Consider the following 17,879-nt stretch of genomic DNA (forward strand, 5'->3'; position numbering starts at 1 on the left):
TTCATATCCTCTTATTATGCTCTGTGCTGGTGTTGTTGCAACAAAGTCATGAATCATTTGCATGTGAGGACAGGATAGAGGAGTGTGTTCTCCATCTGGAATTTCCCTCAGGAAATCTTTGCCCAGATCAGCTAAAGCTCAACCGTCACAGGCCAATACCATATTTGCATTAATTTGTAAATTAACCAGATGCAAAAATTATTGTTTGTGTTTGGATCAAAACAGTGTGCATACTGTACCTGCAAAGTGTACAGTATGTTCTTCCTCTTCCCTTTCTACATGATACTTGTACCTTGGGGTACTTCTGCAGTTGCTAGGGGATACGTGGAGAGATTGAAGCTCAATCAATGATGCATATATCCACATACTGAGATAGCTGTTACACCTGAACACTATGAGTTGTAACACAAAGCAGTGTTTCCAGGTCGGTGTGATTTTTGCCCAGTTTTGTTTTCAGTTCGATAACGGTTATGGATGAATGGTTAGATAGGTATGGTATGGTATGAATGGTGGAATTAGTTAGATATATTCAAATAAACAGCTGGGTAACATGACAGGAGCTGATAAAAGTTTCTTCTCAAAATGACTTAACAACTGAAGTAAGCTCGACTGTTTGGAGGACTGAAGGCATTTCCTAAAGCACTCTTTAAAGTTCATAATCAAAACCGTACCTTCTCTTTCAGATACCTGTAGTAAGAGGGTTCCACAAAAGGCCTGGAAAGGTATGAGTATATGTTATGTACTTGCATTTTGTGTTGATAGCACATAGTTTGCTGCTACATATTTGAATGAAACGTCTATTTCCTCGTCCAGATGGTCGTACACGAGCACGCCGAGTTTGGAGGGCATCAGTTTGAACTCTACGGTGATGTAGAGGATGCCACCACGATGAAGCTGTCTCCTGTCATCTCAGTCAGAGTCATCAGAGGATGGTAAGGTTCACAGCATGAATGTAATTCACTGCTCACACACTATAATCTAAATGACTATCCAGGTATCCTTGTCTGATTTATGATGATGTAATTCTCTTTTTCTGTAGCTGGCTCCTCTATGAAAAGCCTGGCTTCCAGGGCCGCGTCATCGCCCTTGAGGAAGGTCCTACAGATGACATAGTGAATGTGTGGGCAGAGGAGGAAACTCCAATGACACTGGACCAGATGGGTCAGCCTGTACCAGCAGCACCTATGGTCATAGGTTCTATTCGATTTGCAGTGAGAGTAAGTAAATCTGTCGTCCCGCATCCATATGGTTATTTCCTGTTAATTCTCACATCATGTCATCACTGTGGAATTGGTAGATAGGGCTCAAACCTCAATACTTTTTTATTATTGACGAAAAGGTGAAAGTGTTGAAAACTGACTAGGACCAAAAGCAAATGTTGGTGGAGTTCTTAGTCACTTTTGCCCTTAAAGTTGGAATATTTTGTTTTCAGACACAATCCTCTGTTTATTCCTCTTTAAATGCATCAGGAATCACTTTTGACCAGGTGCAATGATTTCATTATGTGTCCCAATTACCCAGGTGAATTTAATTAATTTATAACATTTGTTTGGCGCTCTAATAAAGCAGACATTTGCAAATTATTCCAACTTTATGGGCGACCCTGTAATCAGATTTAACATTAGAAAATGTTGGCTTATTTTATTCAGTATGAAATAGCTTTTACTTTTTTGCTTTTAAAACTACAACAAATTACAGCATATTAATGCCTGGATCAGACGACACAATTTGAATATCACGACATCCTTCCTCTTTCGCTTCACCATTGTTTCCATTTGTGGGCACTTGCACAACTGATCGCTCCTGCTGCACAGCCGTGACAAAATATGTCATAAAACATGCTAGACTTTCTCTCGACTCCGGTTCTGAAAAGTGAAGCTCATGCTGAAGTGTCTTAAACTGTCATTCTCTCTGCTGGCCATCAGGGGGCGACTCCTCTGGCTGCAAAAAGAAGTCTGATTGTTTAGAAGTCTATGAGAAAATGGTCCTACTTCTCTCTTGATTTATTATCTCAGTAAACATTGGAAACATGTTCATTTAGTAAATGTTGGTCCATTTAGAGTCAAACTCGAGGCTTCAAAACCGTAGTCCACAATCTAATGAGTGACGTCACATTATCTATGTCAACTTCTTATATTCAGTCTTTGGTTAAGACATCGTTAGGTGTTCCAGACTAGAAACTTCCGAATATCAGCTGATCGTTTATTATCGTTCCCGATCTGAACCAACACGGCTGTCGGGCTTGAATCAGGCTGAAATCATGTTTTCTGACCCAGGCATACGACACTTCAGTTACCCAGACTTACGTGTCAAGATTAATATTCAAGTCCAAACCTGGTTTATTATTTTTATTTTGTGTTTTCTAGGACTACAGCACGCCCCAAATCGACCTGTTTGCAGAGGTAAATGGGATGGGGAGGATGTCGTCTTACTGCGACGACGCTGTGGAGATCAGCTCCTACAGGATTCCTCAGACCACCGGCTCCATTAAGGTTCATTCTGGAGTGTAAGTTCAGCTGACGACCCACTGCTGTGTGCTGTCACTCATTTAAAGCAACGAGGAATGCATGTAAACGGGGTTATGTAAGGTATGGGAGAAGAGTCAGCATCTGTTCTCGGTTCGGGAACGAGCCACAGCTTGTGACTGTCAGATTTGTAACTAGTGTTGATTATTGATGGTTAGCACATTCAACTAGTGTAGAGTTGAAGTACTGTATACTAGTGTTACTGTGTAAAAGACAGAGTACTGTGAAAAAAACAGTAATTTAATGGTCATTACTCTGATATTCCTTCCTCCCCCTCTCTCCCACGATGTCCATGTGTATCCTTAGCTGGTTGGTGTACACCGATCCAGGGTTTGGAGGTTTCGTTGGAGTGCTGGAGGCAGGGGAGTATCCCTGCCCAGAGAACTGGGGTTTCTGTGAGCCCTTCATCGGGTCTCTCAGACCCCTCCGAATGGTACGGTACATGAAATATGTGATATCTGCTTGCACCGTACGGTCATCTTGTCGATCGTCTTGGTCAAACATGTGTCTCTTCATTCCAGGGAGCAATAAAGGTGGAGCATCCTCGTGAATCCAAGGTGTGTTCTGCATTTCATTACACTTTTTTGGTAGCTGTTTAAAGAGTGTCAAACAGTGTGGTTAATGTTTCATGTGTTGACTAGAGAATCACAAAGATTTAGCCAAGACATGTTTAACTAATGTGAGTCATTACATTGGTGGCTTGGCTCAAATTTGGAAGTTTGGAAACATTGCAACTAATGCTCTGAATTTGTTCTGTATCCAAATTATTTTAGATTTCAAGAAAGTTGAGATTCATACCACCAAATATTAGAAATGTAGTACAAATCTGTCACGGTTTTGAGTTTTATTCAGTTAATTTCCTGTTTTATTTTGAAGTTCCCTGCCTTTTGTGTCCTGTGTTTCTTTGACTTCCTGTCTTTGTAGTTGTCCCTTCTTTTGCCTGTGTATCATGTGTGTTGTGTTAGTCTCGTGCTCTGTCCCTTTTGTTTCTTCCAAACAGTTTCCAGCCTGCCCTCATGTTTCTTGTCTCAGGAGTTTCTAGTGAGGCTTCAGGTCGTCTGCCTCAGTTTGCTGGTGTCTACATCAGTTCCTCATGTTGGATTACTCAGCCTACTTTCCTGTTGTTCTGCATTTGGGTCGTCTTTTGAACTCATGTGAAACAGAAGTCAAGACTTTGATGTGATAAAAGCACAGATGACTGAGCTGATTGTAAAAGCACTCTGGAGCAATCATTTCACATGATATTAAAAACGATGCAACGTAATGCTCAGATTTTTAGGCGAGCAGGCAGAACTTCCTTTTTTAGGCAAAGACACAAAATAATCAGTGTCTCAAATGTGAGGGTTTGCCACTTTCTGTGTCATTTATGACCTTAAATTGAAAATCTTTAGGCTGTGGACGGTTGGACAAAAAGGCACGCTGAAGACATCACTGTTAACGTTACACTACAAACAATTAATTATTAAATGAATTGTAAGTTGCAGCCATAGACAGAACAAAGATGTCTTTAGTCCAAAGGCTAATTCCAAATTACTGCAGTTTATGTTCATCCAGTAAATTATCCAAAATATGTTGATCCTTTCCATGATTAGGTTTGTAGTTAACAGCCCATGTTGACCAAAATGTCCTGGGAACTATGAAACCAGAGCAACTAAACTGAGAGCTCAGATTATTTCCCACATTCCCGTCTGTTTCTGCTTCATCTGAAGAACTGGAACGTCACACATTTTAGTCACATGTGAGAACGAGTTATTCTCTTCTTTGTATTTCCTGCTGCGTGATCTTTGGTATGTGAACGCCGCGAAACAAAATAATTCATCTTCTTGTTGACTCGCTTTGTTCTCATGCTTTTTTTTAAGTAGTTGGGGAAGCTGACAACAAAAGCTGACTTTCCTCTCAGTGTTAAGACCATCGTACGTTCCTCAAAACGTCTTAGAGATTTCTTAGATCCAGCTCAAAGAAATAAAGACTATTGGCAGATGTGACGTACAGCATTGGGACTAGAATGATCGATAATCTACCTTCATACAGAAATGAGCCAAAAACACGTAAAGGTCTTCTCGCACATCTACCTGTGTTTACATCTTTAACTCCTCTCTCTCCTTGTTCCACGCAGGCCTTAGTGTTTGAGAAGCCCAACTTTGATGGAGAGTGCATCGAGGTGGACTGTGATGTGTACAACTTTCAAGAAGAGGAGAAAAGAGGCAAACCGGAGGAGAACAAGAGGACATTGTCTGCATTGGGGTCCATAAAGATACTCGGTGGTCTGTAAGTATCTGAGATCGTGATCTGCAGCCAAAGATGATCTGTTAATCATGATTCGACTGTCAGGCAGCCAACCATTAGAATATTTAGTCTTCTTAAAAGCTGAATACAATCTTGAAATGACAAATGTGTTGTCAGATTTCAGGGCATGAGTCAGTATTAATGTTTGTTTTGTCTGTGCAGCTGGGTGGGCTATCAAGAGGCAGAGTGTGAAGGCCAGCAGTACATCCTGGAGGAGGGGGAGTATCCTCACTGCAGCGACTGGGGAGGATCGGAGGATGGCCTGCTGTCTCTGCGGCCAGTACGCACAGTAAGTATCCACAGTTTTTTTGAAAGTCCCAAATTGTTTTTTTTTTTTTTAGTGGGGGGGGGGGGAATCTGATTTTCTCTGAATATCACCCCCCTCGCCCGGGTCTGTCATTTATAATTACTTTTACAATAGCCTGAAAAGGAGACACTTCTGTCTTTCTAATACGTTCACCTAACTATCTCCCCAGGATTTCCAGTCGCCCCACGTTAAACTGTTCAGCGAGCGGCACCTTGATGAACTGGGGCTCAACGTGGACCTGCTGGGTCCCGTCCCCAACATGGAGGACTTCAGTCACGGGATCAAAACTCAGTCTGCCAACGTCCTGGGTGGAGTGTAAGTCCAACAACACAACAACAACTCACACAGCTCAAATTCATCAGGAAGCAGGGAAACATGGTGACCGCGCCCCTCTCACCTGCCAAACATGACTCAGCGTTATGTAACTGCACATGTGCAGACAGACACATTTGGCCCCAGAGGATACAATTATGACCAATCATCATTTGGGTAATTGATCTATCCTTTGTGTTTGACTGGAAATGAAAAAAAGCTTCTCTTCAGGGCAAGTTTAGTACTGATGATCTGAATAATAATGCATCTTTAGTTGCTGTTAGATATTTCAAGCTTCCCAGACTCACGTTTAGAACCACTTGGCTTTTCACTTCACTCTATGTTTCCAACACTGTCCGCTATTTCCATAGCTTCCTCTTGGATGTGAGCTCCAGTGAGGTGTGTGAGTTCAAATATTTTAAATGATATTCGAGTAATCATTAAAGGAGTCATAACCTGGTTTTATACGTATCCAGCCCCCCTTGGATCGCTTTGGATCAATTCGTAAAACTTATTAGAAAAAAAAAAAAAAATTTTAATCAAACATTGAGCTTGTTCTGACCCTTTTTCGTACCGCGATTTTATCACGCGAGATTACGCGCGAGGTTTTGACTGGTCCGGATGTGCATTGTATAATATGTAATGAGGCGCGCGTTGATTCGCCGCAGGAAGGACAGAGCCGGGGGGGCTTGCCTGCATGCAGACTCCAAAACATAATGGCGGCGCTTCGGCGATTTCAGGTAGCGGACGGGGCGGGGTTGGGTGGTGAAAGAGGGGTGGGCTTATGCAAGTAGCCGCCACGGTGACGTCACCGAAGGCGCAGAATCAAAATCTCGTGCTTTAGGAATGCACACCCTTGTGTGCTATTCCTGTTCGGAAAAAGAGCAGAAGCGAAAAAACGGCGCCACTTTCAAACTCCAGCCTTTCAGGCAAGTTTCAACTGAGGTCAAACACAGATATGCATGTTTTAACAAGAGAAATTGCGATTTCCTGGTGATGACTCCTTTAAAAATTCAATCAAAGCATATAAGTAAAATATTACTGAAAGGTTGATATACATATTTTCCAAACATAATATGTTTGGCGTCACTGCTGCACTCACAGTCTGGCACCGGGTCTCTGCGTTTATAGAGGATGATGCCAAAATAATCCCCCCAAAAAATCACACACTTCCAGCGGGATTGTTTATTATTATACATTATTGTTTATTTGATTATTATTATACATAGACTGTACATTGAAGGAAGACCCTTCTTATTGTACCTGCAAGTACCTACTTGTTTAATAACCAAAGTTTCACAGATAGTATTTATATTAAATAATCTGTTTAACATGGTTTTTTTAGTGAACAGATTTTTGGAATCAGCCAGCTGAGTGAATTTGTTTAACCTTTTATCAGCGTCGTTATCCAACTCCTGTTTGCATTTCATTCATTTTACAACCTCTCTGGGACGGACTTCCTCTTTTTTTATAACGGGAGCCGACAGTCCAAGTCAGTGATTTACTGACAGCCAATCGGATCATAAAGAGTCGCCCTCACCTGTATCCTTCTTGTGTTTGTGTTTGTGGCAGGTGGGTGGGCTTCGAGAAGCCTGGATTCAGTGGAGAGCTCTACGTCCTGGAGAGAGGCCTGTATGCAGGCCCGGAGGACTGGGGGGCCCAGAACTTCAAGATCTCATCCATCCAGCCGGTCTTCCATGTAAGAAACGACGTGTTAGAAACAGGAAGTGGCTCAGCGGTTGATTTGTTCATGGCTTTGTGATAGAAATGAGCCTTAATCACAGCTAAACAAGTTTGTTTTGATTGTTAATACCTGCCATCTGTCATTATAGGACGCACTCGGGGGAACAACAAAATTCAAGGTATCGTCCCTCCATTCAAGACTTGATGTAAACCAGATGAGCACACGTTTCCTCAGAAACATCTGGGTCGCTGAGTCGTGTTTTCTGTTACAGATACAGCTGTTCTCTGAGCTGGACTTCCAGGGAACGATGGCGTCTCTGCAGGACAGCGTAGAAGCTCTGGATCAGGACTTCGTACCCAAGTCCTGTAAGGTTCTGGCTGGCAGGTAGGAGCTCTCAGGACCTTCTGGCTTTCAGAGATTTGACATGGCTGACTGACGAATCTATTTATATGGCACCAAACTGACAATTTATAATAATATTACGTTTCACCTGAGAGTTAGATAGAAAACACTAATAAAAGTAGACTGGGAGGATATGCAAATTTCATGTCAGGATTATCCTGGTGCAAATAATTACACACACATACAGTGTTTTTGAGGATCGTAATATTGCTATACTCATGCGCATTGATAGACCCCTAATAAAACATATGACATATTATATTATGTTATATGAAGTGAAAGTAGTGAAGTAAAAATTATACAGTTTTGGAAAACTGAAGAATAATATGGTAACGCTAATGTTTGTGTGTGTGTGTGTGTGTGTGTGTGTGTGTGTGTGTGTGTGTGTGTGTGTGTGTGTGTGTGTGTGTGTGTGTGTGTGTGTGTGTGTGTGTGTGTGTGTGTGTGTGTGTGTGTGCGTGTGTGTGTGTGTGTGTGTGTACTAGCTGGGTGGCTTATGAAGGAGTTGGGTTCACAGACAGCATGTACGTGTTGGAGGAGGGAGAATACAGCGACACCGAGGCCATGGGCTTCCTGTCATCAGACGCCACCATTCGCTCCATTCAGACCGTCGGTCATGTGAGTGCTGTCTGTCTGTGATGCTGATGATGCAAGAGTCACTGCAACGTCACTGTGGATGAGTCTAATAACAGCTCTGTGCTTTCTTGTGCAGGAGTTGTCTCTGCCCTCCATCAGCTTGTTCAGTAAGGTCGGCTGTAGAGGTCGCAGGGCGCTGCTGACCTCCGGAGCTGTGAACCTGCTGCAGGCCGGCCTGGACACGCACGTCCGCTCTGTGCTGGTGGAGGGGGGCATGTATGTGTTATCTCACACACACACACACATTTAAGTTGTTTTAAAACCCCTCAACTTTACAGTAAAACGTGTTATGGGTTGTAATTTAAATACACGTTTAAATGAGAAAAGTTTTTCCATGAGCCCTTCAACCTTTAACAACTGGTGTGTTGTGGAAAATGCAAAAGGATCAGTGGAGAAACCATTTAAACGTTCATATACCTGCAGGTTCAACAGGGAGACATGAAATTCCCTTAAATGGTGTTAGCTTAGCTCATGGAGCTGGATCTCATTAAGAGCCGTAAACCTGTCAAAGACGTGAGGTCATGGGGTCACGACTGCTCAGCTGGAAAAGGAAACGTGCACATTTGTTCTTCTACGTTGTCCCGGCTGCGTGAAGCTGAACCAACATGGCCGTCCTCTCCCCAGGTGGGTGTTGTATGGAGGCTGTAACTACCGAGGTCCCCAGCTGCTCCTCCAGCCCGGCCAAGTGGCCGATTTGTGGAAGTTCAGCGGCAGGCGGCCAATAGGATCCCTCCGTCCTTTACTCCAGGTATGAATAGAGTTTAGAGCTTCTCTGTTTGTCTAATATGAATACATCAAATATGAAATACTGTGAGATTAAATAAAACACATCTACTTTGGACCCGTCTTCATGACTTTCCTTGTTTCCCTCCAACAGAAGCAGATGTTTTTCCGTCTGCGTAACAGAGCGAGCGGATGTGTGATGTCACTGACAGGCTCTCTGGATGACATCACGCTGATGAGGGTCCAGGCCGTGGAGGAGACTGGAGGTCTGGAGCAGGTCTGGCTCTATCGGGACGGGCAGCTTACCTGCAAGGTACGCCGTTAAACCGACGCTGCTGAAGCCCACAGCGACAAAACACCATCTTTTTATAACGCTAAAGACCATGATGTGTTATCAGCACACAGAATACACACAAGTGTTTCATACAAATACTTAGAATGGCCTTAAATGATGCCGTATCAGGGTCATTGTATGTAAAAATTAATTAATTAATAACAGAGCCAAATGAAATATGATGAGAAAAAGCTCACAATTGATGAGAACTTGAATAATCTCTGAAATGATCAAGTCATAAATAAAAGTACATTACAGATGCCACAGTTAAACTCTGCAGTAACATGAGACGCTGAGTGTAATAAGACATTAATTACAGTGTGTTAGTATTTATTTATGTTCATATTGGAAAAACATGAACAAAAAGGTGAAAGTTATCTTTAAGGACCTTCGCTTCGCTCAAATGCCGTCTGACATCACAAACAGCAATCTGTAGGATTCCTGTTAAAAACAGGATTTCATAATCTCAGACCATTTTCAAATTTGTTCCATAATAATAAATAAGTTGTTTGTCCTGTGGTTGCACTCACTCACCTACAGTAAAAGTGTGATTTATGGAAACAGCTGTTTTCTGCAGGGTTGGTACGGGTGCTGGAAATCCTTGAAAACACTTGAATTTCCGTGTGGTGTTTTCAAGGTTTGAAAAGTGCTTGGATTTAGAATAAAGGTCTTGAAATGTGTGTTCTATGTGATGACATGATAGAACAGAGGAAAGAAGATCTCCATATTTGAGGGACTGGAAACAGCATTTTCTGACATTTCTGCATGAAAAATGACTTTTGATGATGAACAGATGATGAAAATAGTTGGTGATTGTATTTCTGTGGATCTGTTAGTGGAATTAGTTTTCCTTTCATTTGTGGTCCTTCTGTAAAAAGCTGTCTCCAAACATCATGTTGGTTGTTTAGAGGACAATAACATCTCATTTAATGTGATGAACAAGTGACATGATAAGTAGACTGAATACTGACCATTGGATTGATACAAATATGGAGTTTACCACAGCTGGAAGGGGCTGGAAAAGCATAGAAATGCACCTTGAAATGCTTGAAAAGTGCTTGAATTTGACTTTGGAGAAGGTGTAGGAAGCCTGTGTTTGAGTTCTAAAAGTGGCCGTCTCTCTGTCACATCCTAACTGTGTTCCTGAAACGAGTGCAAAGCAGGAAAGAAAACACGTATTCCCGACGGACTGCAGATTCATTCCACTGATGACCTCCGACACAGAGGTCATGTTTGTGTTCCTGCCGTTAGCAGGATGTATCAAACTTTGGTGGAACATGAAGCAATGGGGACAATGACGAGTGTTTTATTTTTTTGACCTCCAGAACTTTGAAAGGATTTCTTTACATATTTTTAACAATCATGCACATCTGGTCCACGCCGTTATCCGTCTGCCACGGTGCGTTTTCATGCAAATTCAGAAAGAGATTTAAAACAGAGACACTGGAAGAGCATTAACTCCTTATTTCTGTCTCCATTCATATCTCCTTTAATTGCTTACATTCTGTGCATCTTCATTTAAATCGTTTTATTTAATTTAAACTAAGGTCCCGCCTCTGACTGGCAGACAGCCAATCATAGATGAATAGTGTGTCTATCAGATTTCAGGTGTAGCCCACACCACATGAGGCCACTGTGTTGCAGAAAAGAGTGCTTTGAAGTTAACGGTTTGATTTTTGACTGAAGAACTTCATCCTCTGTGTCTGCAGCTGGTTGACGACTGTTGCCTGGAGACCGCCGGCAGCATGGTGATGGAGGGCAGCAGGCTCCGTGTTACCCCGGAGCAAGGCAAAGGCAACCACCTGTGGAACATCACCCCCGATGGCCTGGTGCACTGCCACCTCAAACCTGACCTGGTCCTGGAGGTCAAAGGTCAGATCACCATGTCTTCACCTGAAACGTTTTGTCATGTTACGTCTTTTGGAATACATTTTAAACAGGCTGTGTCAGCATGTGATTGAGATTCAATCAGACTGAACCAACAGCTCCATCTCCTGGTGCATTGAAGCGGTGCAGTGATGGAAAATATCTGGCTGCTTGCACAAGGGGCCTTCGTCTTTGGTCGAATAGTTGCCGCTTTAACCATATTTTGTACTAAATGTTTCATTATTTCTATGTTTCCCAGCTGGTGTCGGGAGTCTCAAAGCGCTGACTTGTTATTTCATGTCTTTGCTTCTTAGGTGGCCATCAGTACGACAAGAACCAGGTGATCCTCAACACACTGGATGAGAGGAAATTGAACCAAAGATGGACGTTGGACGTTCTGTGAGCTGATGAGCTGCGACTCGCCAGAGCACACTGAGCCCTGCGACGCAGCTCCGCTGTGGGACCCGGCCCAGAAACGAGCCCAGTAGACGGTTTTTGCACCTTGTTGGTAGTATTTTGACTCCTGTTTACTCTTCGAGGAGGGAGACCATTGACTGGATCAACTTTATAATGATTCTCATAGTGAATGAATGAGTAGTGACACTATATATACCAAAGACTCCACAAACCCGTCTATATAGTGAGAACTCAGCCCTGTTCCGATGCTGCACACCCCTCTTTACGTAGTGGTACCTTCCTGTCGCATGGTTCCAATGTTTTCTGATCTCAATGTTGGCAAATATGAATGTATGTTGTATATTGACAGTTGCAATATGAAGTCCGATGTGCCTACACACTTTTCTTTTAGTTATTACTGTAGATCGAAAATGATCTGTTTAGGATAGGATTTTTAGATTTTTACAAACTGTGTTTTACTGCATTAGGTTGTACATAACCATTAACTGTATAGATTTCAAAGCAGACCTGCAATAAGAATGCTGCCCACTGTTGATTGTAAATAAGTGAACGTATAAGAGAAATGTTACGTGTGAAAATAAGGATGTGATTTTCATTCTTTTGTCTTTTTGTAGAGAATAAAACGTTATCTTTCTTTAGATTTTAATTAGCTGTTTCTGTGAAACTAGCCGTCGTTTCTCTGATGGCTAACTTACTTATTCCATCGTCCTTGCTTTCACCAGAGAAAGCTACCTGCTGCACAAACCAGTTGGTACGATCCATTGGTGCATAAAAGTACACATATGTATATTCAGATTTTTGGCACATGATCGCCCATCATGTAAACCCCAGGTGAAAAAGAGGAACTTCCTCATGTTTCTCCAGAGTCTGAACTCCACAAACAACATGAACCTTTAATTATTGAATAAACATCACAACATCATGACAAAAATAAATACATTTAAAATGTTTGTACACTTTCTATATTCAACAACCTTAAACACACACACACACAAATCCGACCTCAGATCTTCAGCACAGAGACGTTCATGACATCACAGAGGCTGCTGACCTGAACGTGTGTGACAAATAAAAGCACGCCTTAAAATGAAATACAACAGTTAAAAAGTTATAAAACAACTTTAGAATGCACAGATACATAGTGAGCACTAGTATTGGAAAGTAAAGAATCCCATAACACCCATGAATAAAAGGATAGACATAAGAAATATGACAAACCTGAAGACTTTTCCATGGTTCCCACAAACTCCACCTGCAACCAACTATACAATGAAACACTTCATTAATAGGCATCAGAATTTTGATTTATAAAAAGGTGTATAAAATGTATACACCTGACATGATCTTCATTCTTCAATTAAAAAGGAAAAATGACAAAAAGAAATCATTTGTAAAACCCCAAATTTGACCTGGATTGTCTTTTAATTTTGCTTTCTTGTTTTATGAACAAAAAGTATGACTTTTATTTTATGTGTATCTTTATAAAAAATAAATAATGGGTTATGCAATGATACCCGGCAATAAAGACAAGCAACTAAATAAAACAAAAAAGTCAGCAAGAACAGGTCAACACCATGTTTCTATATTTTACACAAGCTTTTACTTATAACATGCTCATAATTAATGTGGCATAGTGAGTTGTTTGTAAACAGCGTTGTGGCAGTTCGACCACTAGAGGGCATCACACTGTACTGAGAGACTGACCACTCCAACTGGAGCGGCTGTGACCATGGTGATGTTCTAAACTGATACCATGTATTTGGACTCAAGCAGACAAAACTTGAATATCAGCTGCAGGAATGTATAAACTGTGCTTTCCTGTGTGTGAAATCACCCGAGGAGGCTCGCCGTCCTTTCGTTCAAGGTGAAGCCAACACCTCGGCCAACGGGACGGGAAAGGCGTCATGAGGCCGTGTCACACCAGCTGGCACTACTTGTTTCAAGATATAAACAGAACTCACTGTGTGAAAACTGAGCAGACCTGGAGGGTTTCATTTGATCTTTTGCCATTAAGCACACAATGCATGATGGGAGTTCATTTTTTTATCATCATGGATTAGAAATACAAAAAAACTATGAGCAGTGAGGGAAGATATTTGAGTCTACGGGAGCAATTTGTAATTCAACATTCACATTCAAGTGGAAGAATCGGTGCACTTTGTAGGAAACACACAAACAGAAATAATGTATTGAAATATGCAGCGATGAAGTCGTCATCCTTTGCTCTATTTCAGTTGAGTCCAGTCACAGAGAGACCATCAGGTTATTATGCACTGACAGCTTGCCGAGAGACGCAGCAATTAAAAAAAAAATACCCAAAATATGTTGATCCACTGTCTCAGGTTCAGTTATGTGATTTAATAGCTTGTGATCTGTGTGATTTGCTCCATAAACCCACCAATAAAGTGGGATATTCATAATGTGACAATGTCATATTAACAAAAATATATGCCAAACCTGCTGTAAGAGAATCGATTAGAGGAAAGAGATAGGAACAAATACTTGCCAAAGGATCTTCTTCTGTCGTCTGAGTGAATTTGTTTCCCTCCTGGTTTCTGGTTTACATCACTGAGACGATATCAAATCCTTCAAGTTATGAACAGACATGTATTGTTTGTGGAAATGCGGACCCTATTAAAACCATAGCAACTGGATCCTTCTTTAACAAGCACTCGCTCACAAGCATGAAATTAAAAACCTGCAGGGATGTTGCTTTACATGTGGTTTGTATAATAGAAACACATGAGAACATATGACCTTTGGTCATTAAGCTGCACTAAAACAAATGACTCAACATGTAAACTCAGTAGCACCACACAATGACTGAGAGTGCAGTCACGATGCTATTTTTAGGTTCACTCATATGGTTTGCCTGTGTCATTAATCCCCCCTTTCATTTTGTTAAATTAGGTCATTAAACTAAAGACTCCATTCTAATGAAATTGAGCTTCTTTAATGTTTGGTTATTTTGTTTTCTTGGTTTTTGATTTCGTGCAGCAATGTGAGTCATGATTTCTATATCAAAAATTGGTGTTAACATGCATGAAGGGACATAGTAATGCACAATTGAAAAAAAAGTAAAGAAAGTAAGAAAAATCTGAGTTGAAATGCATAGAAATGTGATACTTATTTTGAGGCATTTTTATTAAAAAATTGATTAAATTACGATGTTGAATGTGAATGGGGTCGCCTGCAGTGACGAACCCGTAGAGAATTGAATGATTAAATTTGGGTGAGCAGTGTGGCTGGTGTTAGTGGGACGTTTAGCTGCAGGAGCTGTGGAAACACGTCTCATATCTAGATCCTGATACGATTCAATGCCCTTTCATTTACATGTTGTCCTCCTCCATTCCACAGGGTGTAGGATGTACAACCACCTGAAGATGGAAACCAATCAGACAAGAGGAAAAATAACTCACAGAGCACACGTTAGTTCAGTTACAACAATGAATCTAGGCGGCTATCTAGCAACCATGGATAAACTGTGTCTAATACGTCATGGCTATCCAGTCGGCCCGAGACGCCGTGGAAATGAGGTCTCAGATATTTCCCTCAGGACAGAAGGAAAAGGAAAGTGAAAATTGCATTTGTCATGTAATGAATGCAAATGTTGCTGTGTGTCTTCAACTGTTTCCTGACACGTTCACCATAAACAACGTGATGATGTGATGATATTATTGTGTAAACAGCTGGTATTAGTGCCACCGAGTGGCCAAAAAACACAATGCAGCTTTAAAGCTTACAAATGGGTCACACGCATAGACTTTATAGAAGAAGTGGGCGTCGTCATGGTTTTCAACATTTTAGCCATTGCCATCTTGGAATCTTTGCAACCAGTGAAGGAAGTGACCATATTTGGACTGTGGAAGAGCGACGGGTGGATCTGATACACACAAGCGTCAGAGCAGAACCCCAAGAAGAACCCTTACTGGATCTGGATCCATCTGGATTCTGGTGTGAAGCTGCTAACAAAGTTAGCTTCATGATTCAAGGTCAACGACTTGAAGGTTGAGACCATAAACTCATGTTTACAATGTTTACTGAGATAATAAATCAAGTGAGAAGTCATTTTATCATAGACTTCCATGCAATCAGACTTCTTTTTCCATCAGAGGGGTTGCCCCCTGATGGCCAGTAGAGAGAATGCAAGTTTAAGACACTTTAGTATTGGCGTCACTTTTCAGAAATGAAGGTTGTCGCCTGGCTGAACAAACCAATAAATAATATTTAATTTCAAGGAAATTCTCAAGCTTGTTACAACAATGGTGTGTTTAACTTGTCAGTCTTAAAGAAACAGCAGCACTTTGTTGGCTCCATGTCCAAAACCCCACAGAGTAGATTTATTATATTCTGCTTCATCCAGCAAGACATGCATTATTTATTTACCACCCACCATACTGTGCACGTCACTACGACCCCTCTGCCATTCAGTCTGGATTTGTTCAGCATTGTCCATCTTTTTGCAAAATCCTGTGAAACAGTCAAGAATGTTTGGAATGATATGACCATGGAAACCCATTTGGAAGGGATTCACTGTGATAAAACAACCCCAGTCAGCATTATGTAACATGTCTTTAGAGTCCCGGTCCGCTACCTGCCAGGTTTCTGCAGGGACGGGAACACACACTTGACACACACATACAAGCACAGTTTTCTGTGATGGCCAACATATCAGCCCACACTCTTCTTTCTCTGAGCTCAAGCCCGGGTTTAAAATAGCTCTCGCTCCCTCTCAGGTCTTTAGTGGGATATTTGTGCTGGTCTTATATAATCGGCACCTCCTGATCTTTTCTTCTTCTTCATCCTACTGCTGGTATCCCATTGTGCCTGCCTATATCTGTTTCTCTCTCACTCTCTTCACTAGCTTTGACATCAGCTGCTCCAGGAAAGAATTTAGCTGGGAAAACACACTATCTTACTAGTTTTTATTCATTTTAGATTAATATTCAATGATGACACGATTCCAAACGAATGCTAACCTTGCTCTGTGTCTGCCAAATATGCAAATATGCAACTATAAGTTAGCGGGTTGCATGGTAATAAGGTGTTAAAGCTGTTTAATACAGTTTGCTCCGCTGCCCCCAAGTGGACAAAAAAATCAATGAACGCAGGTTTAATAAGGCTTAAATCAGGGCAAGAAACATGAGCGTTCAGGCATTCAGGCAGGTTAGCCGATATTACTTGAAAACAGTAAATGTACAGACATCTACCCGGTTCAACTTTGACCTACTGTGCCCTCCAGGTGTGTTTCCCTGTGTGACAGTGAGCCAGCATGCATCATACCAGGACCTTCAACGGGAATTCAGGAGCATTAACGTTGCCTCTCAACATGGCAGCGACTGAGACGGTGGCTCAGAGCTAACGGTGCTAACAGTGCTGAGGAGGCTAACAGTGGGGGGGTACGCTCACATATTATATATTGTGTTGCTTATGGAATTTGGCACAGTGTTAATGATATGTACATGTTTATTAATAGCAGCTATTACAGCAGAAGAAGTCGTCAGTACGTGAGGTACGTGGGACAGTGCTGCAGAGAGAGAGAAAAACTGTTTCTGTTCCCAACAGAATGAAATGTGTTGCACCGGAGTGAGCAGAGCTTCAGTATTATTATTATTATATTATCTACATGGAGGTAAGAGCCCTCTCCTCTCTGGGGCGTCGAGCACAAATTACACGAATACACGCAAATTATCTTGTGGTCAAACTCCCTTTGTGTGAACACACCTTAGACTTTCTTTTATCTGATAGAAACTGTTTTTTTTCTCTTTCCCTGCATGGGAAATCTCAGGAAATGTTCAGCCACCAGTCCTGATTATGTGGATCTTTCCTCTTCTTTGGAAGTGCTGTTGACAGTAATAAGAATATTCTAAGCTTACAATATGTATGTCTTTTTACCGCGCAGACTGAGATGCAACCTTGAATCCTGATGCCTGCAACTTTGTATTCTTGAATGCTTGTATTTGTGTGTGTGTGTGTGTGTTAGATTCTGTTGAGATTCAGCCGCTCCTTTCGTCCTCCTCTCTTCACACATGCAGTGCATACAAACAGCTAGCACCCACACAGAACAACACACACACACGCACACACACACACACACACGCCCACGTAGTCAGATACACAACAACGATGTGAAGAATAGACGGCCAGCAGAGACACACACTGATGGGCAGCTACATGCCCAGCTCTTCTGTTGGTATTAATACAGTATTTATGATCATCACTGAGAGAATGAAGCCATGAGGCCACAGTTCAAACAGCAGAAATGAGCTGAGGTTTCCCTGCAGCGGGCGAGTTGAAATGTGGACATTGTGTTAATCGTCACTGCGGCAACATGTTGTCAGTGGGAAGATAAAGAACCGTGTTTTTATGACACTACATGGTGGTGCT

At 41.7% G+C, this 17,879-nt stretch overlaps 1 protein-coding gene across 2 annotated transcripts in view; it reads left to right on the forward strand.

The window, feature by feature from the left end:
* The window catches only part of LOC311016340 (uncharacterized protein), a 48,021-nt gene extending 35,883 nt beyond the window's left edge, over window positions 1–12,138 (forward strand). The window contains exons 6-23 of one of the 2 annotated variants that reach the window (XM_084013968.1): window positions 684–722; window positions 814–932; window positions 1,040–1,217; window positions 2,367–2,506; window positions 2,832–2,958; window positions 3,047–3,082; window positions 4,642–4,793; window positions 4,974–5,100; window positions 5,288–5,433; window positions 7,003–7,129; window positions 7,263–7,292; window positions 7,386–7,498; window positions 8,002–8,134; window positions 8,229–8,368; window positions 8,777–8,900; window positions 9,030–9,188; window positions 10,919–11,081; window positions 11,390–12,138. In XM_084013968.1, coding sequence (XP_083870094.1) covers window positions 684–722; window positions 814–932; window positions 1,040–1,217; window positions 2,367–2,506; window positions 2,832–2,958; window positions 3,047–3,082; window positions 4,642–4,793; window positions 4,974–5,100; window positions 5,288–5,433; window positions 7,003–7,129; window positions 7,263–7,292; window positions 7,386–7,498; window positions 8,002–8,134; window positions 8,229–8,368; window positions 8,777–8,900; window positions 9,030–9,188; window positions 10,919–11,081; window positions 11,390–11,478 — 2,142 coding nt within the window. In that variant the 3' untranslated portion in view covers window positions 11,479–12,138. Of the gene's footprint in view, window positions 1–683; window positions 723–813; window positions 933–1,039; window positions 1,218–2,366; window positions 2,507–2,831; window positions 2,959–3,046; window positions 3,083–4,641; window positions 4,794–4,973; window positions 5,101–5,287; window positions 5,434–7,002; window positions 7,142–7,262; window positions 7,293–7,367; window positions 7,499–8,001; window positions 8,135–8,228; window positions 8,369–8,776; window positions 8,901–9,029; window positions 9,189–10,918; window positions 11,082–11,389 lie in introns of both variants that reach the window. The other variant, XM_084013969.1, reaches the window with a different exon arrangement.
* The last annotated feature ends 5,741 nt before the right edge of the window (window positions 12,139–17,879 follow it).

Source organism: Eutrigla gurnardus, assembly GCF_963514095.1.
Source record: "Eutrigla gurnardus genome assembly, chromosome: 7".
NCBI lineage: Eukaryota > Metazoa > Chordata > Actinopteri > Perciformes > Triglidae > Eutrigla > Eutrigla gurnardus.